At 42.7% G+C, this 20965-nt stretch overlaps 1 protein-coding gene across 2 annotated transcripts in view; it reads right to left on the bottom strand.

Annotated features, from left to right (window-relative positions):
• Positions 1 to 15509, bottom strand: part of fbn1 (fibrillin 1) — a 58553-nt gene extending 43044 nt beyond the window's left edge. The window contains exons 1-10 of one of the 2 annotated variants that reach the window (XM_031848253.1): positions 15468 to 15509; positions 15209 to 15301; positions 14680 to 14962; positions 12973 to 13055; positions 11337 to 11435; positions 10354 to 10449; positions 9134 to 9229; positions 3168 to 3365; positions 1912 to 2037; positions 762 to 887 (exon numbers count right to left, since the gene is read on the bottom strand). In XM_031848253.1, the coding sequence (XP_031704113.1) occupies positions 762 to 887; positions 1912 to 2037; positions 3168 to 3365; positions 9134 to 9229; positions 10354 to 10449; positions 11337 to 11435; positions 12973 to 13055; positions 14680 to 14870 (1015 nt within the window). In that variant the 5' untranslated portion in view covers positions 14871 to 14962; positions 15209 to 15301; positions 15468 to 15509. Of the gene's footprint in view, positions 1 to 761; positions 888 to 1911; positions 2038 to 3167; positions 3366 to 9133; positions 9230 to 10353; positions 10450 to 11336; positions 11436 to 12972; positions 13056 to 14679; positions 14963 to 15208 lie in introns of both variants that reach the window. The other variant, XM_031848252.1, reaches the window with a different exon arrangement.
• Positions 15510 to 20965: the final 5456 nt, after the last annotated feature.

Raw genomic sequence — 20965 nt, 5'->3', positions numbered from 1 at the left:
TTGACAAGATGTCAGGCGAGCGTAGAGTTGGTTGAAAGAAAAACAGTTGGGCCCTTCAGGGGTCGGAGTAGACGATGCTGCATGGGAAACAAACTAAAATGTTTGGCACAACAGTTTTCTGGAGCAAAAGACTCAGACATTCCTTTCTTGCAAACATCCTCTCCTGTGGGGGTAATCTGAGTGTGGGTTTGCATATGTTTGTGTGCGAATGCATGCGTGTATACATGCACGTAAGAGTATGTGCGTGTACATCTAATGGTCTATTCTGATCCAAATTCCTTCCTGGTCTGTTTTGGGTCAAACTGAGCTGAACTTGCAAGCTTAACAGGCTTTTCTGGTGATCGCGTGTGTATATGTGTGCGTGCGAGACTGCTATCAACCTCCCAGCATGCACATACTGATAGAAAAATGCACACACACTGTAATGTCAAAAAGCAAAGTCACCTGAGCACGAGAGGAGTTCGCTTTACTTCTCTCGTCATGTCGCCTCAGTTTAAAGAGAATATAGCTCATTGTTGTGGAACTAGAAACAAGTGACTACTGACCTAAATTCTACCAGCTGGAACGTTGGACAGATTTCAGTTCTTCCTGCCAGGCATAAAGGGGGAAGAACCAAAATAGGGTGGAAAAAGGAAAGCACCTTCTTTTCTCAACTGCTTCGTCTCATATTTTATCTATCATAGTGACAACGAACCAAAGCAAATACAAAGCAGGCGATTATCCTTCGGAGAGGTTTGCAGCCAGTGGGACAGACAGCTCACCTATACACCTGGATCCGTCCGAGGAGGTGTAATATCCCTGGGGACACTTGCAGAAGTAGCTGCCGGCAGTATTAGAGCATTCACCTACACCACAGAGACCTGGAATGTTTGAACACTCGTCCAGATCTACAGAGAGGAGAGGAGGAAATTAACAACAAAAAAAGCTATCGAGAATGTCTCAAAACATTTCAGATCACTTCCTGTTTGTTAAAAACTGCACAGTAATCCTAACTTTCGATGAAAGCGATTCAGATGAAACGTGAATGCTTTCAAAAGTGACTTGAGCACATGTTGGCAGGGACAATGGAAATAAGGCATTGTCACAGGATATTAAATCCAGGGGCCTCTGTAGCTGCTCATCCGTTAGCACCGTTGCACAAAGTCTCTTAAGAAATACACTGTAACTTAGACCCGTTCAAAATGTCTTTTACACAGTCCAGAAGTTTTCCGGTAATTATTTCTGGGCATAAAATAGCACATATTTTACTCTGCAAATGAGTGCCACAAAAGCCTGCTCAGCCTGTTTCACTAGAGTACAACTTGGTCTGGAAATTGTCATATTCAGGTTTTAATGAGTCAATATTTTACACAACAAGCTAACTGTGGGTCTTTATGTGCCGAGGACTAGAAGTGATGCAGAGTGAGGGCCACTATTTACATTTACTAACTTAAGCTAACATCAGCTACCATAAGCTACTGGTCAGACCAGACCAAGTAAGGTTAAAGCAACAAAACCCTGGAGTGTATTTATTGCTCATCAACGTTTTATTTGGATGAGGTGTTATTTAGACTTTCAAAAGTTACATAGTCTCTCTTTAACACGCGTATAGTGGGGGGAAAGCCTTTTTCAAGCCTCACAATTAAGTGTTAAACGGGATTACTTAGAGAAAGCTGAGTGCTGCTTTGGTTTAATTAAACGCATTTCAAGGGGAGGGCAAAGTGGCTTATGTGTGGTCTTTCCCCACAAAGTAATAATCAGAATACCGCAGCTGAGGTGAAGTTAACCACATCTAGACGGATGTGGCTTTTAACTCTACTTTCACATTGTTAGCTGGGAGCTTTTAAAATAATTTATTTTAGCCTACCCTGTCATTCAAGCACACACTGACAGTCACAGTTTTAATGTGACGGCTGCTAGCTTAATACCTACCTTCACATTTCTGTGAGACCTCATTGAACTTGTGCCCAGCGGGGCATTTACATTCAAAGGATCCCACTGTGTTGATACAGTTTCCTCCTTCACAGATGCCAGGGATGGCCTGGCACTCATCCACATCTGTACATACAAAGCACACAAATTAATTCACATTCTAACACACACACACACACACATGGGCACACATTACTTAAATGTACAAAACAAGGAAAATGATAAAGAGATGATAAAAAATACACTCAGGGGCAAAAGGGCAACACACACACAGACTAACATTAACACAGAAATCTGCACACGTTTGGATGTGCCTGGATAGAAACTGGGTCTGTTTTAAGAGTCTGGCTCTGACCTTCCTGCAATCAAGTGAGTGACAAGGGAAAAGAGAGAGAGAGAGAAAGAGGAAAGAGAGAGAGAGAGAGAGAGAGAGAGAGAGAGAGAGAGAGAGAGAGAGAGAGAGAGAGGGAGAGGGAGAGAGAGAGAGAAAGGAATGTCTCCTGCAAGAGGAACAGAAATCAAAGCCAAGTAGACCACGGAAGAGATAGAAATATAGAAAAGACAGGTCTACAGTTAGACAGAAGGTAATAGTTGTGATCACATACAAAGAATAACATGAAGATTTACTTCCAAAGGAGGGACACTCTATCAATCGATCCATCCAATAACTTTTGGGAGAAAAAAAAAACTTAAATTCTTTGACTGTGTGAGTTGTGTTGATGAAAGTAATGAAAGTAATTTAATGAATTTGACAGAAAAAAAATGTAGGTCTCAGGCTGAAAACCTCCAGGAGGCTGTGACCTGATGCAGTCTCAGAGCACTCCATGTTGCTCTGGGTCCTGGCTCAGGTCCGCCTCCCCTGCAGAGGTTCTGATGTTGTTGGGTCTGGAGCAGACAGGCCGTCTTACCATAAATGAGCTCTCCCACGTGGCACCGCCACTGACCCGTGTTACTGACTCTGACAGTCCCGCCACAGCGGGTGTCTGCGGGCATTCCATACACATGTGGGAGGCACTGCCACCCACCCCAATTTAACCCAATTAGAACTAATCCTCTGGAGAGGGGATGATGGGTAGGGATGAGGGGACGACAGAGGGAGAGGGGCGAACACAGACAAAGAGGGAGAAGGAGTTAAAACGGCAGAGAGGATAGAAGCAGCACTTCACCTGAAGAAGGAGGGGGAGGGAGGGTGACAGAGAGACAAAAAACAGACAAAAATGGAAAAAGAGACAGAGATGATGAGGAACAGACTTTACCTTGGCACGCCCCGGTGCGGTGGTTTGGTATGAACCCTCTGCGGCAGGGTTGAGGCTGGGCTGGGCACATCTCACAGGGGTGACCCCACGCCCGTCCCACTGTGGCGCAGCACAAAGTCTTTGTGCACACAATGCCTGTGAGCTGGCCCTGACACATCTGGTTATGCACCGAGGCGAAGCACGGCCCAGTGCGGTAGTCTGCAGAGGCAAAGCAAGAGTTCGTTTTTGTGGAAACTTAAATTAGTTTCTTTATTTCCAGTACAAACGCAATGCAAAACAGCAAAGTTTGGTTGCCAGTCTTACACGTAAAAAGGAAGAGAAATTTTGGTTGAACACTAAATTTGTCAAATACTTCAACCAAAATTGTGACAAAGAAAGCTTAAGTTTATAATCCTGTAAAACCTAGAACCCGAACTTGATTCTGTGAGTGAATGATTGTGAAATTACACAAACAGAAACGCTCAAACTGAATGCAATTTTGCATGACATTCACAACTCCCTTACACTATATGTGATGAAAGGGTAGCAGAGCGGACAGTAACACATTCCATAAAGAATGCATTGTCTGTTCCTGGCATTTTAATCGGTCTGGCTCTCAGGTGCATTGTACGTGTGTGTGTGTGTGTGTGTGTGTGTGTGTGTGTGTGTTTGTGTGTGTGTGTGTGAGTGTGTGTGTGATAGAGAAAAGCAGAGATAGGGAAAGGGTCTGGAAAACCTTTTAAAGTTGTGTGGGCGGATGTGGAGAGTAAAAGACACAAGCTAGAATAAACAGAGACAATGAAAAATCAGTCTGCTGCACACGATATATGATCATCAGTTCTTTAGTTGCCTGTATTGTGTTTGAAGGCAATATCACAAATTCACCATGGAGAGTGCTGCTTTTTCTCATTTTTCTGGTAATACACAATCTAGGGAATTGATCATCCCTAAGGCCAGCAGGGGCTGATTGACAGGGCACGTCTGCGGAGTACAGTGGGTGATTTTGGCCGCCAGCAACAGCAGCCGGGAATTACAGACTAAATAGCTTAAATATGAGCTCAAGTGTGTGAAGAAAGTCCCATCGTCAAGATTCTTCACCTCACCTCCCCTTCAAACTGGTTTATTCCTCATTCCCTTGATCCCATTGCTTGCATGCATCTAACCCCTCACTTCATCCTCTCTCCAAACACCACTCCTTAGCTGCAAACTCCCCACGGATTTAACAAAATCACTGAATCTTATCAGGTGAGGATTTGGAAGATGGCGAAACAGAGATAGGGGGCGGAAAGAAAGAGAGAGTGAAAAACTCATCCCTCCCAAAAGAATCTGGCCGAGATCCAGAAGCAAAAATCATTTCCACATTTCACGGCAGACAACAGACGGCGAGAGGAAAGAGGGAGACCAGTTCCAACAGTGCAGTCGTTTAAAACAAACGAGACATTGTGCGTTTCCCGTGTGGACAGGGGCCCAGCCCAGATCCGTCACGTGCACCACAACCTCCACGGTCTCTCTGCCTGTGGCACCAGCGCTGTGTGAAACAGAACTGGGTCATCTCTCCTGCTCTTTCCCACTCACTCCTGCTCTGGCTCAACTGGGGACCAAATGCTTTTCATCCTTAGTCTACTTCTCTGTTCACCCAGCGGAGGAATGTAACTAAGGACATTCAATTACAGTTTTGAGGTACTAGTACTTTACTTGATTATTTCCATTTTGTGCAACCTCTACACCAGGGAGCTACCAGAAAGCTAGTACTTGCTATTGTAACAGAACTATAACAATATAGTCCAAGAACAATAAGTTTGACATCGCACCAGCTGGAACATTTAAGGAATAGTTTAACATTCTGGGAAATACAAGAGTTAGATGAGAAGATTGATTGTCCTGCACAAAGGCCCCTGTAAAACCGCAACCTGTTGTTTTTACAGTTCCGTTTTTCTACAGCTTAAACAAACAAGGTAAAACATGCTAATTAGTGAACTTTAGTGGTGCAGGTCGGCAGGTAGGACAGTTACTTTAAGAGAGAGCCATGCTAGTTGGTACTAAACTAAGCTTTATATTCAACAGACAGATATGAGAGTGATATCATTCTTCTTGATCTCTATGCAAGAAAGCTAATGATTGCATAGCCATTCCTTTAAAAATCGATCAATCTATGACCTACATACACTACATAATCCTAAACAAGACATCAGCGAGAAGATTGGCTATTTCTATATAATTATTCATAATGTTTGTCATCAGTACCACTGGGTCGGATTACGAGCAAAATCAGATGAAATCATGCAGGTTCACAAGTAAGTCAAGTGGGGCTTCCGGCAGTGACCAGCCCACCACGGACAGATCCAGATACGGCTACGCTGTCGCCTTCGACCTGCAGTCGGAAGCTCCGGCGGGAGGAGGAGTGCCCCGTAGCAGCGTCTCCTTTTCCTGCCAGGAACAGAGCTTTGCCTCGTTGCTCTGACACCTCGCTGCTAGAGAAAAGGGAGGCACGGGAGAACCAGAACCAGGACTGAGTGGGGCAGATTGTCAGATCCTGTTGCATTAAAATTTGAGGTTTTCTAAAGGGACACTGGTGGTGGGAAACACCACCACTTTCATCCAAAACTTTTCTGCAGACAACAAACACAAGTTGCCAGGTATCGTCTGTATTTACTTAAAGCCTACATTATGTGCCTTACCTACAACAACAAAGCAATACACCGTATAGGAAAAAGCAATTACAGGAGCTATGGAAAGTTTTTACATGGCGCCCAAATAAGTACAGCAGACTGTGTAAAGAACTCAAGTTTCTCTTTTCATCAGATTAAGGTTTATGTGTTGTTACAGTCGGGCTGCCACACATAATCCATCTGACATAATACCTGCTCATTACAGCTGTTAGTGGAGGAGAGCAAACACTAAAAACACAAAGATCTGAGCATGAAAGAATGCAAATACAAGTGCAGCACTTAAACAGTCAGCTGAGGTAAACAGGGAGAGGCGGACAGCTGTATGGTGAAAGTGTTGTCATTTCATCTGTCATCTCACTGTCTCTCTGTGAACTGCATACATCTGGGGGATCCACCCACGTCCTGTACATCTGGGAGCAATCACATATGTTCACACACAAACACACACACACACACACACACACACACACAAACACACACACAGAATCTAAGCCAATGTCCCAGCCCCTCATTTGCAGTCTAGCCAGAGATGATCTCAACAGACCAAAACTTGCAAAAATGCCGCTCTTGTTTTTGCTTAACTGCTCTACTTTTGGAAACATGTTTGCATATTATGGTAGCTGCTTCAGTAAACATGCATCTCAATATGGGAGCAGATTTCTCTGCACAGACAATTTCATGTCTGTGCAGAGGTTCAGTTAATTTTGGAACAAAACAGAAATGCTGGCTTCCTCAATGATCGGTGAGTTTATGCACAACAACAGCCTCGGTGTGAACAGGAGGGAAGCCCGCAGGGAAGTTGGTTAAAAGAGTTTCCTGGATTAACTCCAACATTTTTGTACACAGACACACACAAAAATCCATCTAGCTTTTCCATATCCACCCTTCTCCAATCTACCTCCTTGCAGATGGTATTCACAGCATCCTTACATGCCTTAGCACAAGGAATTTGTGCACATGCATCCGTGTGTGCATGTTTGCGTGTGTTTCCATGCATGTGCTATGGGGTCTTATATCTGGGTGGGGCCTTCCCTATTGGCCCGTCAGCAGATTTCTCCATCCTCCCAGGACTAACAAGTTGAGCATGCACTCAATGACACACAGTTGGTTATCTATCTACTGAGGTTTGCATTGGGCTAGAACAGAGCCTGATAGGGGAAAGTCAGTGAGGCATTAAGAGACAAGAGAGCCCCTCAGCTGACTGACCGGCTTCCCTGTTGTGCTCTGACTGCTGACTTATCGACTGTGTAACTCACGTGTTACCACTTTTCAGGCCAGTCTTTCACCACCATCCCATGTGAACTCGATGGCGTCACACCGAATGCTTGGCTTTATTGCTCCGTAGCTAAACGACTCTGCAGCAGGAGCAGAGAGCCCTGCGTGCGATCAGCAGCAGCGAGCTGGATCTCACCAATCCCACATTCCGACCTAAATCACGTTTATAACCAACAAAGAACACGTTGATGTACCAGGCTGCATTTTCACTGCAGTCAGCTGTGCCTGGTGGTAAGACCACTGGTCAGCAGATCGCCAGTCATTTGGCAGCAGCACACAGCTCAAAGTCACACAGCTCCGCAGTGGTGGTGTGTTCACGCTGAGCCCTGATTGCACCAGGATCTTTCCACATCCAAGACAACCTCCTGATTGCAGCTACTTCTCCCCTGGTCAGATCACGTGTTTGTGGAAACCCTTGTGTTTTTGTTAATGTGATAAGATCAGGCCATAATGGGGCACGGTTCTGTAAATTGCATTAAAAACAGTGTGGGGTCGTGCATGTGCGCATGGATGTGTGTACACATGTACTCTATGCATGTGCTTGTGTTTGTGTGAGAGCACAATGGCTTTCCCTTGGGAGGTGATGGATACTAGCCAAGGAAATTCCAACGAAAGTAACCTAACCCAAAACGCCACTGTATCCGTTGGCCTACTTTCTCCACCTTTCTTGGTGCAACCAAATGCAAGATAAAGGACCAAATAATTGATCAATTTACAAGGCTGCAAATACTGATTATTTTGCTGTAGTTGATAACGGTAAAAGTCAATAAAATGTGTCGTAAATAAAGCCCATCACAAGTGCCCAAATACAAACAAGATATCTTCAAATAGCTTCAAAACCCAAAAATATTTAATTAATGATCATACAAAACAGATAAAACAGCAGATCCTCACTTTTGAGAACCTCTATAGATATATTCAGCACAATGAACTGTGTAGATGACTGATAGAAGACGGAAGCTGTTCCCAGACACACACAAACACACACACACACACACACACACAACAAAAAGTCTGCCTGTTTCAATCATAGAACAACACTATCACTATAGCAGACAAGAAACGACCATTCATAAAGCAGCAGACAGTGAGTGGCCAGTTTGCATGCTTGTCACCTTACAAGACAAACTATGTGGTCATATCTTTTTCCCGTACAATATTTATTCATCACAAATACAACACAAGAAACAACAGCAGAGTTTCGCAGAGATTTCTTAAGTTCCCTGAAAAGTATGAACTAGAATCTAGAAGAGACTGTGTGCTGATTTTGAATTCCTCCACAGTCTCACAAGCTCTTTGGCCAAGCTTCCACAGGAAAGAGTGGAAACCAAAGTCACAACATGTAGAAGTGTGCTTCAGCAGATAAGACCTGGCGCTAACCCACCCAGCAACCAGATAGAGTCTTATTAGCTGCAGGGTGGAAGAAAACACTGAAGTAAACTAAAGGACCAATCCTCATCCAGACCCGACAGACAGCTCTCTGAAGCATGGCCTCATTAAAAGGGACGTTACTAATTAGGAGCTCTGCTGCCAATCCAAATATTAGCTTTACACGGTCACATCTTTGACTTCTACAGGCCATCACAGCCACAGACCCCAAGCACAAACACAGCTTAGGCTGCTCTCGGTTTGCGTGTGCTTGTATACTTTGGAGCCTTTGCTCTCATGTGCAAGAGAGCAACCACAGGAGGTTGGGAGGTCTTCAGTTAACAAACAGTGCATATTTAGAAAGACGTTACATTCCCCAGAGCCTTGTTTGGGAACAGATGTGGAAAATAATTGTAATTTCTGAGCTCAAGCTTGACATGCAAATGTTCCACATCAAACCACATTCCTGGTGCTGGTGGCATGACGAAGCAGGAATTTGACTTGAGTCACAACAAAAATAACGTCATTCAGCGTCCAGTCACGTTGTCACATAAGCAGCACGTGTGGCTTTAAAAACACTTCATCAGTAGTGAGTAGTGAATGTAGAGCACAGAGACAGTGTGATGTAAGATGAGTGAGAGAAACGCGAAGCACCGCAAGTGTGGCACTCATTACCTCTCTCACACTGAGCCCCGGTGAAGCCGTAGGTACACACACATCTGTTGGGAGCCACACACCTTCCTCCGTTAAGACAGCCATTTTCACAAACCGCTGGAGAAGGAAAGAGAGAAAAACAAACAATGACATGATGACAAAACAAGTAAAAAATTCACAGGATATTTTATGGTTTGTATGGGTCTATAATTTATATTGGTTATGGTAACAATGCAGTCACTAAATAAATTGCAGACATCTAGGAACATGACGACATCGCTAAAAGGAAGTCAGATGGGGAAACAAACAGAGCAGCTATTGATCGGACCAGCCACAGACAAACTAAGGCACATTATCTAAACCACTTTATTTGGAGGTAAAACCCAGAATGCTGGCAATGATCCTTCATTACACTGGAAAACTGAAAACAGCACACACAACTATAAGTATGCAAGTTGAATCAGGAACATGATCTGTACACAGTAACAGATGTTTAAAAGAGTTTGATTGAAAATGTTACAGTTTAAATTTGTTTTCTCTTCCAAATAAGTCTGAATTTGCATCTGACTGCTCTTGTTTCTTGCCCTCTTGCCCTAGGTTATTTCCAGAAATAACCTAAGCCTGGGTGGAGATCATGCCTTCAGTCGCGTGTGCATCTGCCCATCTGTCCACTAAACTCGCATACTACTGGACCCATCAGCCAGCTTATTCTATGAAGCAGAGCCGTATTTGTCTGACTGTCTCAGAGGTGGCAGGTGCTACGCCATGATTGGCCAGTCTGCGGTGGAAGGTAGGGAGGGGGGGGCTTAAAGAAGGGTGAATTGAGTGAGATTCAACTCTTCTTTGTTTGGGAGGAGAGAGGGAGACCCACCTGGCGAGGATCTGCAATCTACTGTGTGTGCTTTTCTAGTTACTAATAGGAATGATGGCCAAAACTATCTATCAGCTCTGAGGGGCCGTCCTTGGGCACAGCCGTTTTGAGCTCAACACTAAGGCTGACATGGCGACACACTAACAAGCTAATGTTTAGCAAGTCTAATGTTTACCATGCTCACATCTTAGTTAAGTATGATACTAACATTTGCTAATTAGCACTAAACTCAGGCTTAAAAGGATAAACTTTAGGAAATGGATGTTATATGTCTTTCTCTTAAATAAATCTAAGATGTAAATGTTAAAACATGCTGACAATGTTAAAGTGTGTCACAGCGGCCTTGTTGTATTTTCAGGATGATCCTTACGTTGACCACAGTGGTTTCCCACGTAGCCTTTCTGACACTGGCAGTTGTCCTCGGCACATGTTCCCCCGTTCATACACCGAACGTTACAGTGCTGGACTGTGGGCACAACAACACAAACACACACACAGACATTTACACACAGAGCAGTTTTGCGAGTTAAATTCAGAGTACACAAACATGCGCTGCATATTAGATTTACAACATAAACAGAATGCACTCTGAACTCCAAAGTCATGCTCAGATATATGCTCAGATATAATTTCCTAGAAAGTTATGGTGTGCAAACAGATGAGCGCATTGGGTTGAAGCGCTGAGAGCTGCAAGAAGAGCAACATGGAGGACATGTTTACTGTGGACGTCTTCCAAAGCACACACACACCCAAAGGACTCACGTGCGCACGCACGCACGCACACACACACACACACACACACACACACACTATTTGCAAGATCGTGATTGCAACGTATATATATAAATTGCTTGACGCAGTTTCAAGGGATGATTTTTTGGCTTAGTACCTCATATATTTGTGCCATGCTAGCTAGTGCTCATTACTCATGATGAGGAAAAGAAAACTTAAGAAAAAAAGATGCAGATGAAAAGATCTGAGCCAATTACAACCTCTTTGATTTTTATCCTAAGGAGGATAAGATATGACAAGACTGCCATATGACATTTTCTGCCATCTATAATCTGTCACTGCTTGTCCTTGTTGTTACTGCATGGTGAAATGTTTGTTCTTCAGATTACAGCTTCTTTTAATTAAAAAAATGCAGGGTGTTCTAGGCCGTGCTTTCCGAAACACAATTTTTTCACATATTCTCCTATTTACATAAATCATATCATTACTGTGTTTATCTATAGGCCAAATACCAGTGAACGCCTTCATCTATGCACATTATATTATAAAACACGTAAGGCTGATGATAGCAAGCTTCAAAGGAGTTCACTCCGTGGGAAAGGGGAGGCACTGTTTAATGACCTGACTTGGATCCACAGGATGGGGCGATCTGGCCGGTGGGGCAGGTGCACATGTTGGGTCTGGAGCAGAAACCATCTCCACATGTACTCCGACAGATCGCTGCAAAGGAGAACATGACACTCGGTCAAACAACATAACAAACTTCCTTTGACAGGTGAAAGGTAAAATAACACTCCAATGCTCACTTTACGGTGCCAGGATTTGTCTGGATTGTGCGTGAGAGAAAATAAATTGTCCCCTGCTGCTTTTGAATTTCAGGTTTGAGTTTCATTTGGTCCAACTTAGGCCATGATCTAAACACCATACTGAACTCTCACCTGTAATATTTCAAAACTAAAACAGACCACAGTCCAAATTTGGCCAAACCTTCCTTTTAACCTTCATCATGGCTACGTTATAGAAGCCCAATTGGCATCGAGCTATTTTCTTCTTTGAGTTTTGTTGCCATAAATGTGTACCAGTGTGTGTTTTTAGTTGGCACAGGCGGTTTTCACTCAGTTGTTCTCTTTCCCACAGATTGTTGTTGGCATGGTCCCCTGAACCCAGCTCCCATCAGGTAGAGTCCAGCCACTGACCCCTACTCCCTGAACCCCACTGCTAAACTATGTCATTAGTTGCCGCGACAGGCATCCGGCCAGCCGACCCGCCAGACTGAAATCACACAACTCCAGAGCCCCTCAGACCTTCCTGTCTACTGAGGGGGAGAGGGAGAGAGAGGGAGAAGGAAAGAGAGGGGGGATAGAAAGGCGTGGGGAGGAAATACAAAGAGAAAACAAACCAGAAAAAGAAACCACTGCCAGAATACCAGAGGAAATGCCCAAAATGAATGACCACTTCCCACTTGTTTTAAGTCACGTTATCGGCTTATTGCGATCATTAACCCAACTAAACCGTTGCTAATGAAAAATCATAGGGTGATCAAACACCTTTAAATATTTGGTTTGTACCTTAGTTAAGTCCAATTAATGAGTCCCAATATTTAGGCAAGTGGACAAATATTTGGCATCATAAAACAAAAAAGCACACACCTGTAAGACAGGTGAGTCAGAGAACAAAAGATAAATTGCCATAAGCTTTTACTGATTGTTTTCACTACTGTTATTAGAAGTTTTTGCTAATACAATAATCGAATGATAATTTAAACTGTTATGTAGTTTTTTACCTGTTGCAACTTTGAACCATCTGAATGCAACAACACTTCTGAAAGTCATCAATGTTTGTTCATTATCTGAAATACAGTTTTTTTGTGACAAACTCACTAAATAAGTGCAATAAATAAAGTAAAGTTACATACTAAAGTAATATGTATAGTATAGTAATATAGTACAGTGCATTTCATTCCTGCTGTATTAATTAGATAGAGTTAAGACAAAAGATGAATTAATTTCTTATATGCTGATCAATTAAAATAAAGGTCTGGTCTGCAGGAGTCCCATTCCTGTTGTTTTTCCGATGAGGTAGGACTTTTTAAGTAATGTTACATGCATTCACTTTGTGTAACACTCTGTGACCGGATGGCTCCAATACAAAAACAGCAGGGTGCTGGAATCTGAAAATTACAGATGTTCATGAAGAGCTCAAAATTCTACCTGATCTGAATTGAACACGATACAGGAATAATGGAGGCAATACTCACGAACAATACACTGGTTTCCTCCAGTCAGAGTCTTCCAGCCAGGGCAGCAGTAGGCGTTGTTCCTTGAGCCACACACATTTGGCCTGAGGAAGACGCAGCATCAGATGGTCAATAACCCAATAACCAGTTCAGATCGCTCTCAAGTGAAGTCCATTGTATTCATGAAGACCATCATCACAGATCTGTCTTTGAGGGCTTTACAACCTGTCCAACAGGCAACATCTTCTGTCTCTAGACCCTCGACTGCTGAAAGCTCAGTGATTACTGATCCACATACTGTAACTAATACTGTACCGCCTCTCCAGAATCATCAAACGCAGCAGAAATAAGGACACTTCAACAGGATCAAAATTCATTACATGCTCGGCTCCATATCACTCAACATTCCTGTGACGTTTGCAGGATTAGCAAGGCCCCTCCCATAATACTGAAATATGTTTCTGCACACATTTTCCACAGAGCCTACTAATGACCCTCATCATAGATGTCATGATTAGTGAGCAGCTCAATCGAAGACTGATTTTTCCCTTCCTTTTTGGTCCTGAATAGGTAAATCTATGAAGTATTTCACAAGAAAAAAAAGTTTTAAGACAATTTATCTGGTATTATTTACCCCGGCAATTATCTAGTGACCCCTTAGATTCATCTTGTGACCCACTTATGACGAGAACCACTGGACTGGTATTAAGGTGTGTGTTCCTTGCGGGGCTGTTGCTACTGTAGGGCGCGGCCTGGCATTCCGCATTTGGCACACTTTTCTAAATCAAAATATTGTTGGTGAGGAAAATATTATGCTGCACAAGGTGTTTTAAGAAATTTGATACACCTGTAAAAAATAAATAAATATTCTATCTGACATGGAAGTGACTGCCTGGGCCATCCTGCTGCAGGTCTGTAACAGGTCTACTACATATGTGAATTTGTAAGCTTCGCCTGGGCATGTATTGACCCAGGGCTAAGTGTATATACTGAACAGTGTAACTCCAAACAGATTGAGGTGAAAAATGAAACCTGATGGATGTCTGGTTACGTCAGCGTGACACAGTATGCGGCCTGTATGCACTTCCTTCCTCTGAACCCAGATGTTCTGATAAATGAACTTAAGACATGTCAAATAAAAATGCCTGTGGAGGATGCTCATTGAGCTGTCTACAGTGTGACCTTCATCAGCTGCTTGCTGTCATCGCTGGACACACAAGTTCTTTCTTTTCTTTTTTCTCTCTCTCCCTCTCTCGTACATACACACATGCACAAAACCTCTCCAGCAGTGACCCACTGTGTACAGCTGCAGATGTGATTTATCCACAACTGGGGTGTGGTGTTTTTGGCCAGAGGGATTAGACTGTTAGTCTCTCCCTCTTTCTCTCTCTCTACCACAGCCACACACGACCAATGGCCTCCTTTGTTTGCATATAATTGATTATTGCGGTCGGCAGGAATGTGATATTCCTGCCAGTATCTAATTGCTCCGAACTTGCCATCACAGACAATGTCACTCATGGGTCTCAGCCTGCCTGATTCAAAAAAAGTGTTTTCTGACCTTCATTGATCATGAAGGTGTTCTATAGAAGAACAGACACCTGCTCTAAAACACACATGAAGATGCTCATTTAAATTAAAGGTTGCGTGTAAAAAAAAAAACTGGCAGTGTTAGAAAATTAAAATGTTCCAAAATCGGACCAAATAGGATTATCATAGTCACATTACCCTCTGAGGACGTCCGAGCCTCCCCGCCTCTTGGCCCTGCTGGCTCTGGAGTCGGTCTGCTTGGTCATCGTCTCGCTGTCCTCGGTGTCCACCACCTCTGCAGTGTCTCCAAGCTCGGTGCAGAGCGACAGCAAGGCCAGCAGAGCCACGGCCAACTGCAGCAGCCGTCCTCTACACTTACTGTCGGGCATATCCACTCTCAAGTGTACGCAGCTCCAGTGCTCGGTAGAAAAAAATGTATCCTAAACTACTTTCCCAGCCCCGTCGACCTCTGCAGTCAAAGCTGCAAAACAATACCAAAAAAAAAAAAAAAAGTTCAAAAAGGTTTGTGAAAGACGCAGAGGAGAGCGCAGGAGATGCTGCGCACAAAAGAAAAACAGCTGTGCTGCACTCTGAGAGGTGGCTGCTGTGATATCACTTCTATCATTAATAAGTTGTAAAATCATTCAGCTCAAGAATCGCAAAAGCAAAGCATGCAGTGTAGAAATGACCATGTGCAAAATTGCGCACGAGTGAGTCGTTACTTTACCTTGTCTCCCGAACAGGAGATTCGCCTCAGACCCGACAGAGGACTACTTCACTCTCACTTGCAGGTACTGCTAAATATAAGTTTAGAGGAAAACTGCGGAGAAGAAGAAAAGTCACTCAAACCTTTCGCTGAGCTCCTATAAATAGATGCGCATCGTAACTTCTGGAGTCTGCTGGTGCGCATCCAGTTGTGTGTTGACTTTGCACAGATAAGTTAAAGGAGCTGATGCATTCCAGAGGATGAGAATGGCAAAACTCACTGTGTCTCTCCCTCTCAGCAGAGCTCTTTCCTCATCCCTGCTCTGCTCAACTTTCCCTAAAACTTTTTTTTTCTCTCTCTTTCTTCCGCTGCTCTCGCGATACAAAAGCTTGAGTGCAAAAAAAAAAAGCACAAGTTAAACTCTGAACCACTAGCTTCGACTTTGAACCTGAAAGTTAACTCATAGAAGTTTAGAGGGAGAAGACAGAGCTTGTAATGCATTAATTTGTGTCAAATATAGACTATAAATAATCTGCTATTTTTCTTTTAAACAATGCACCTGTTAACTCTTGACTGTAAAATGTGTGTGCCACCTCCGAACAGGGAAAAGGGTTAATAACCTTTATTAAAATGCCTTTATTAATGTTGATAAACAATTTGCTAATTCTATCAGTTATGAGCCATTCATAAAAACTAACATCCCTTTGGCTGGTAAAGTCTGCAGGTATAAATGTTAACAAGATATCAACAACATGTTTGCTGCAGAAGGTTCTTCCTAATTGAATAAGAGGACTAAGTTACAATTCTGCAGCTTGCTGGAAGAGAAGAAACAACTTCAAATTGATGTCCATTATTATTACAACTCAGTGGCGGCTGGTCAGTAGAGGGCGCTAGGGCGCCGCCCCACCTTGAGCCACAACAAATAAAATAAAATAAATAATAATAATAATAAACTATACAAATTGTCAATATTTGTGTTTTTGAAATATGGAATCACCCAGTAATATGTGTAAAATATGATATCTGCGGTAAATATATGCTTTTCCTGCACGTCCTCTCCGCCTGTCTTTACTTCCTCTCTGCGTGTGCACGTCTCAGCAGCTCTCTGGGGCGCTGGAGAAACTGCCCAAAAGAGGCGGGTCTATGAAGCAGTTCAGCCAATTGCTGATTAAAGATATAAATGTGTGACATACAATTTAGCCAATCAGCTTCCTCAAATAGATTCAGCTTGGGCTGCAGCGTCCAATCACATGACTGATGAACAATGAGGGGGCGTGTCGGCCGTTAAAACACTTCCTGGAAGTCTGTTCTCGTGGCTCCTCGCTCATGGCTCCTCAGAGCAGAAATAAGAGCTTTGGGACAGCCGTCAATATGGCGGCGCAGAACAACTTCCGGTTCAAGGAGTTGTTGAGGAGCGAGGAAATGAGGAAATGACAATTGAAATGATGGGTACTTCTCAAGTCTCTTAATTGCGTCCCCGTTTCCCTCACTTGCGTCCTTTCCTTGCGTCTTAGTCCCTCCCACCAGGGATGCGTGGAGGAAACCATGCAAGGAGAGAGGAACGAGGAAATATGTTTTAAGAGAAATGAGGCGTCCTTTCCTCAGTTGCGTCACGTGAAGCCACATCTGTTACTGATGATGGAGGATCAGACGATCACAGCTGGATCAGCTGTCAGTCGGCTTTAGCAGCTGGAGAGACTTTTGATAAGTTTGTGTCTGTTCACATGATCACTGTACTTAATAATAGTAACTAATAATACTAATAACTAATAAAGACACAGTAATCACCACTGTAGAGGTGTTTCTCTCCGTAGTCTGTTAACAAACTGTGTCCTATGTTCTGTTTATAAGCACAGGATCCATTTCTACCGGCTGAATGCGATCGTCTTATTTATGAATTATTTGCGTCTGTACGTTTTGAAATTGTGACTGTGGCGTCATTATTAAATAACCCAGAATATGATTATTGTTTCTCTTAAATGATAAAACTCATCAAACACTCAGGAATGATGTAAAAAGTGTTTCTCCAGCTCTCTCTTTCTTTAATTGTATCCATAATAAAAGTTATTAAGGGAAACATCAGATTATGAAAAGACAAATCTTTCTAATAAATGAAGAAAGTTGTTTGTGGTCGTTTTGTTGTTCAGGCTACAATGAACATTTATTTAAACCAGACTGTGAATCAGAAAACTAATCAAATATAAAGCTTGAGTTTATTCTGTGATCTGTCTTCACTCTGGTGTGAAACTCCAGTCAGTCAGTCCGATCGGCTGCAGCGTCCAATCACATAACCGATGAACAATGAGGGGGCGTGTTGGCCATTAAAAGACTTCCTGGAAGTCTGTTCTCGTGGTTCCTCACTCATGGCTCCTCCGAGGTCCCTCCTCCATCCTCCCTCCTCCGAGCTACATTAGAGCTTTGGGACGGCCGTCAATATGGCGGCGCAGAAACCACTTCCGGTTTAAGCGAGGATCGAGGAGCGAGGAAACGACAATTAAGAGACTTGAGAAGTACCCACTTGTCTCTTATTTGTAATTTCCTCGATTCCGGTTGAACCGGTTTCAACCGGAAGTTGGAAATGACGTCTTATGGAGGACGTCTTTAGCAGGACGTCTGATAAAGGACGTCTGATGGAGGACGTCTGATGTACCCCAAGACCCGTTTGAGAGGAGAACTTTGACAGCAGACTAGCAGGAAAGGGAACCAGTACATGCAAAGCTTCTCTACTAGCTGTACCAGACAGGTTAGGCTAGCTGGATGACGTCATGCTAATAACTTAGTTAGCTTTTTAAAACAACGGGGACAGATCCAGCACCGACAGTTAGGGAGTGAGGGAAATGGAAACTGTCTGAGAAATGGATATATAGTGATGAATAAATAATTATATATATATGTGTGTGTGTGTGTGTTTTATATTATAGTGAATATTATTATATGATATATATATTATGATATTATACTGAATTGCTTGTGAGGGTGACAAAAATAAGATGTCCTGACGTGTTTGTCAAAGTGTTATTTACTGCTTTTTTCATATTGGAATAAAGGTTAAATATTTAACTGCAAAGTAGTAATACGTGTTTGATACCTTAATTGTTTTGCATTAAATCATACTGGGATCTTTGCTGAAATTGATTGGATGTGGCACAGCCCTACCTTGAACATTGTCCACCAGCCGCCACTGTTACAACTTATACATCGTTTAAATGTATATTTACTGTCGAAACAGGTACCCAAATGTCACCAGAGAATCATGATAGCTAATTTGTCAGTGACTTCTAAATAGACACATTTTAGTTCACAAAATCCTAACTTAAACTGTTTCAATCTGCTTCATCTAGTATTGAATTATGTCCTATATGTATATACACTGTGCATGCTGTGTGTTTTGAGGAATTTTGTCCAGTGCAGTGATAGTTTTCACACACACTGATTCATGTCTGCAGCCACACCCAGCAAATATAGAGTCAGCCTGGCTCCTCTCTCAAGTATGCTATCACTCTAAAGCCTCTTGACACTGTATATTCCACTACATTAGTTTCCACTATCAGCTTTTTCCCTTCTTTCTTCTTCTCATTATCATCCACATTCTCCTCTCGCACATGTCCGAACACGGCCTCAACCTGCACTTACTCATAGATTGTGTTGATTTAGCACATTCGATCTTACACTGTTGACCATGGACAATAGTTTTCATAGTAGTCATGAAATATGACCACGACTTTGAAGAACTTTGTAAGTGAAAGGCTGGGACAAAACATTACATTTTCTGTTTCTGTTGACCCACTCCGCTGTGCCTCTAAACCGCAACCCTAAGCCCTTTTCGTCACCTCTTCTGTCAAAAAAAAACAAATGGCGGTGACCTGCCGAAGCTGCTCCGACAGGCGTCTTGCCGTATGTAGTATTTCATCTGGTGCACAGGGTAGTATATATATTATTAACTTCTACAACTTTTATTTTCCATCGTCTGACACTCAGGTTGAGGCACGCATCTCCACTAGCCTCGCTGACATCTCCAGTTGGATGTCTGCCCACCTTCTCAAACTTAGTCTCAACAATACTGCACTGCTTTTTTTCCCCCTGGAAAGTCCTGCCTTCTGCAAGGCCTCTCCATCACCGCTGACAAGACCACGTTTACTCCTGAACTGACTGCCAAGAGTCTTTGTCTGCCTCAAGACAACTCAGGCAGCAACCAATGTGCAATCCTGCAAGTTTGCTAATTTCTTTTCTAATCACTGTCCTTAAAAAGCTTCTTTATTTCTTTTATAGTTATGTCCTGTTTGGGCTACTGCAGCTCTCTCTCAGACAACCTCCCAAAAACACGCCCTGTAAACCCCCCAACCACTCCACCAAAATATTGGAGGCCGCCCCATCTTCAGTTTCACAAGTTTCTCGATCTACTCCCTTTGTAAACTCCCTTTCCTGCTTGCCCATGACCTTCTGTATGTAATTTGAAATGCTTAGGCTTTCTGCTTCCATACCTCCATGTCATGGTTCAGATGTTTTCTTGCCCTGCAGCTCTTCTGATCATCGCTTCACTAAGTCTCCTCTCATCTTTTTGCCAGCTGTGTAGTGGAGGAAACAAACTGTGTACATTTTTATTTGAATCTGCACCTAGTATACTTTCTTTTTGCATGTTAATGACCTCACTTCTGAATGATGAAATAATCTAGATTTGTATACGCTGATGACACACTACAGTATATTATTAATATGATTTGAATGCTCTCTTGATTATTTAAAAAAAACTCTCTCCTGACCTCTGTAATTTGTTGAAATCACCTTATTATTTAAAAAAGGACATTATGCATGTGTGACACCCGACTAAACTTTGATATGAATACAGGTGATCTTAAATAATGAGTCAACAGTCAGTTTGGGTCAAAGTGCCATAAAAGGGTGGTTTACGATAATCGGGGTCACTAGCATCAATTCAAGAAGTTAAAAGTTGAAGTGTCTTGTAGACTTGCAGCGCACCAATCAGCAGGCCGATGCACTGGAAGTATGCTATCAGGGGATAGCTAAAACTACACACAAGACAAACCCCTGTTTTCCCAATAACAGGAAAAAAACACCCAAACTACTACCAGTGCCACAGCAAACTTTAAACCATATCACCACAATTCAACCTCCCAGTACACCAGCTGGTCCTCGTGACTGGAGGCCAACACCAGCACTAAAACAAGATACAACTAAATATAAGCACCATACTATATCTACCAAAACACAAGACGTAAATAATTTACAATGTAAGGGAAGCGACACCCAGCACTTCGCCTTGCCACTACTCCTGCACAGTCATGACCCAAGGAAGCATGTGCACAAGAGTGATCACAGGAGCAGGAATGAAGATGACACACATGTGTTTCATGAGCCTCTTAACCGTTGAGGTGCTGAGTCCTAGAGTCCCTGCTAGTACCCATGTATTGGTTTTATTGTCTGTACAGCATCATGTCTCATTTACTGCTGTTGAAAATGACAAATTCCTTAACCACCAACCAGTGATGGAAGAAGTACTCAGACCTTATACTTACGGTAAGTAAAAGTAGTAAAAGCATGCGTTTAAATCTTCTTTAACTAAAAGTACAAAAGTATTATGAAAATATACTTATATAAAAGTAGTCATTATGCAGAATGGCTCATTTCAGATTAATGTATATTACATGATTGAAATAAAAATGATTAATACATTAATGTGTTCATCATTTTATTATTACAGCTGGTTAAGACGGGACAACTTTTAATTACTTTATATGTTGCTGTGTATTGTACATTTCC

Source organism: Anarrhichthys ocellatus, unplaced genomic scaffold, assembly GCF_004355925.1.
Source record: "Anarrhichthys ocellatus isolate YVR2014 unplaced genomic scaffold, GSC_Weel_1.0 scaffold8, whole genome shotgun sequence".
Taxonomy (NCBI): domain Eukaryota; kingdom Metazoa; phylum Chordata; class Actinopteri; order Perciformes; family Anarhichadidae; genus Anarrhichthys; species Anarrhichthys ocellatus.
The sequence above is the reverse complement of the archived record's forward strand: the minus strand, read 5'-3'. Positions and strand labels throughout refer to the sequence as shown.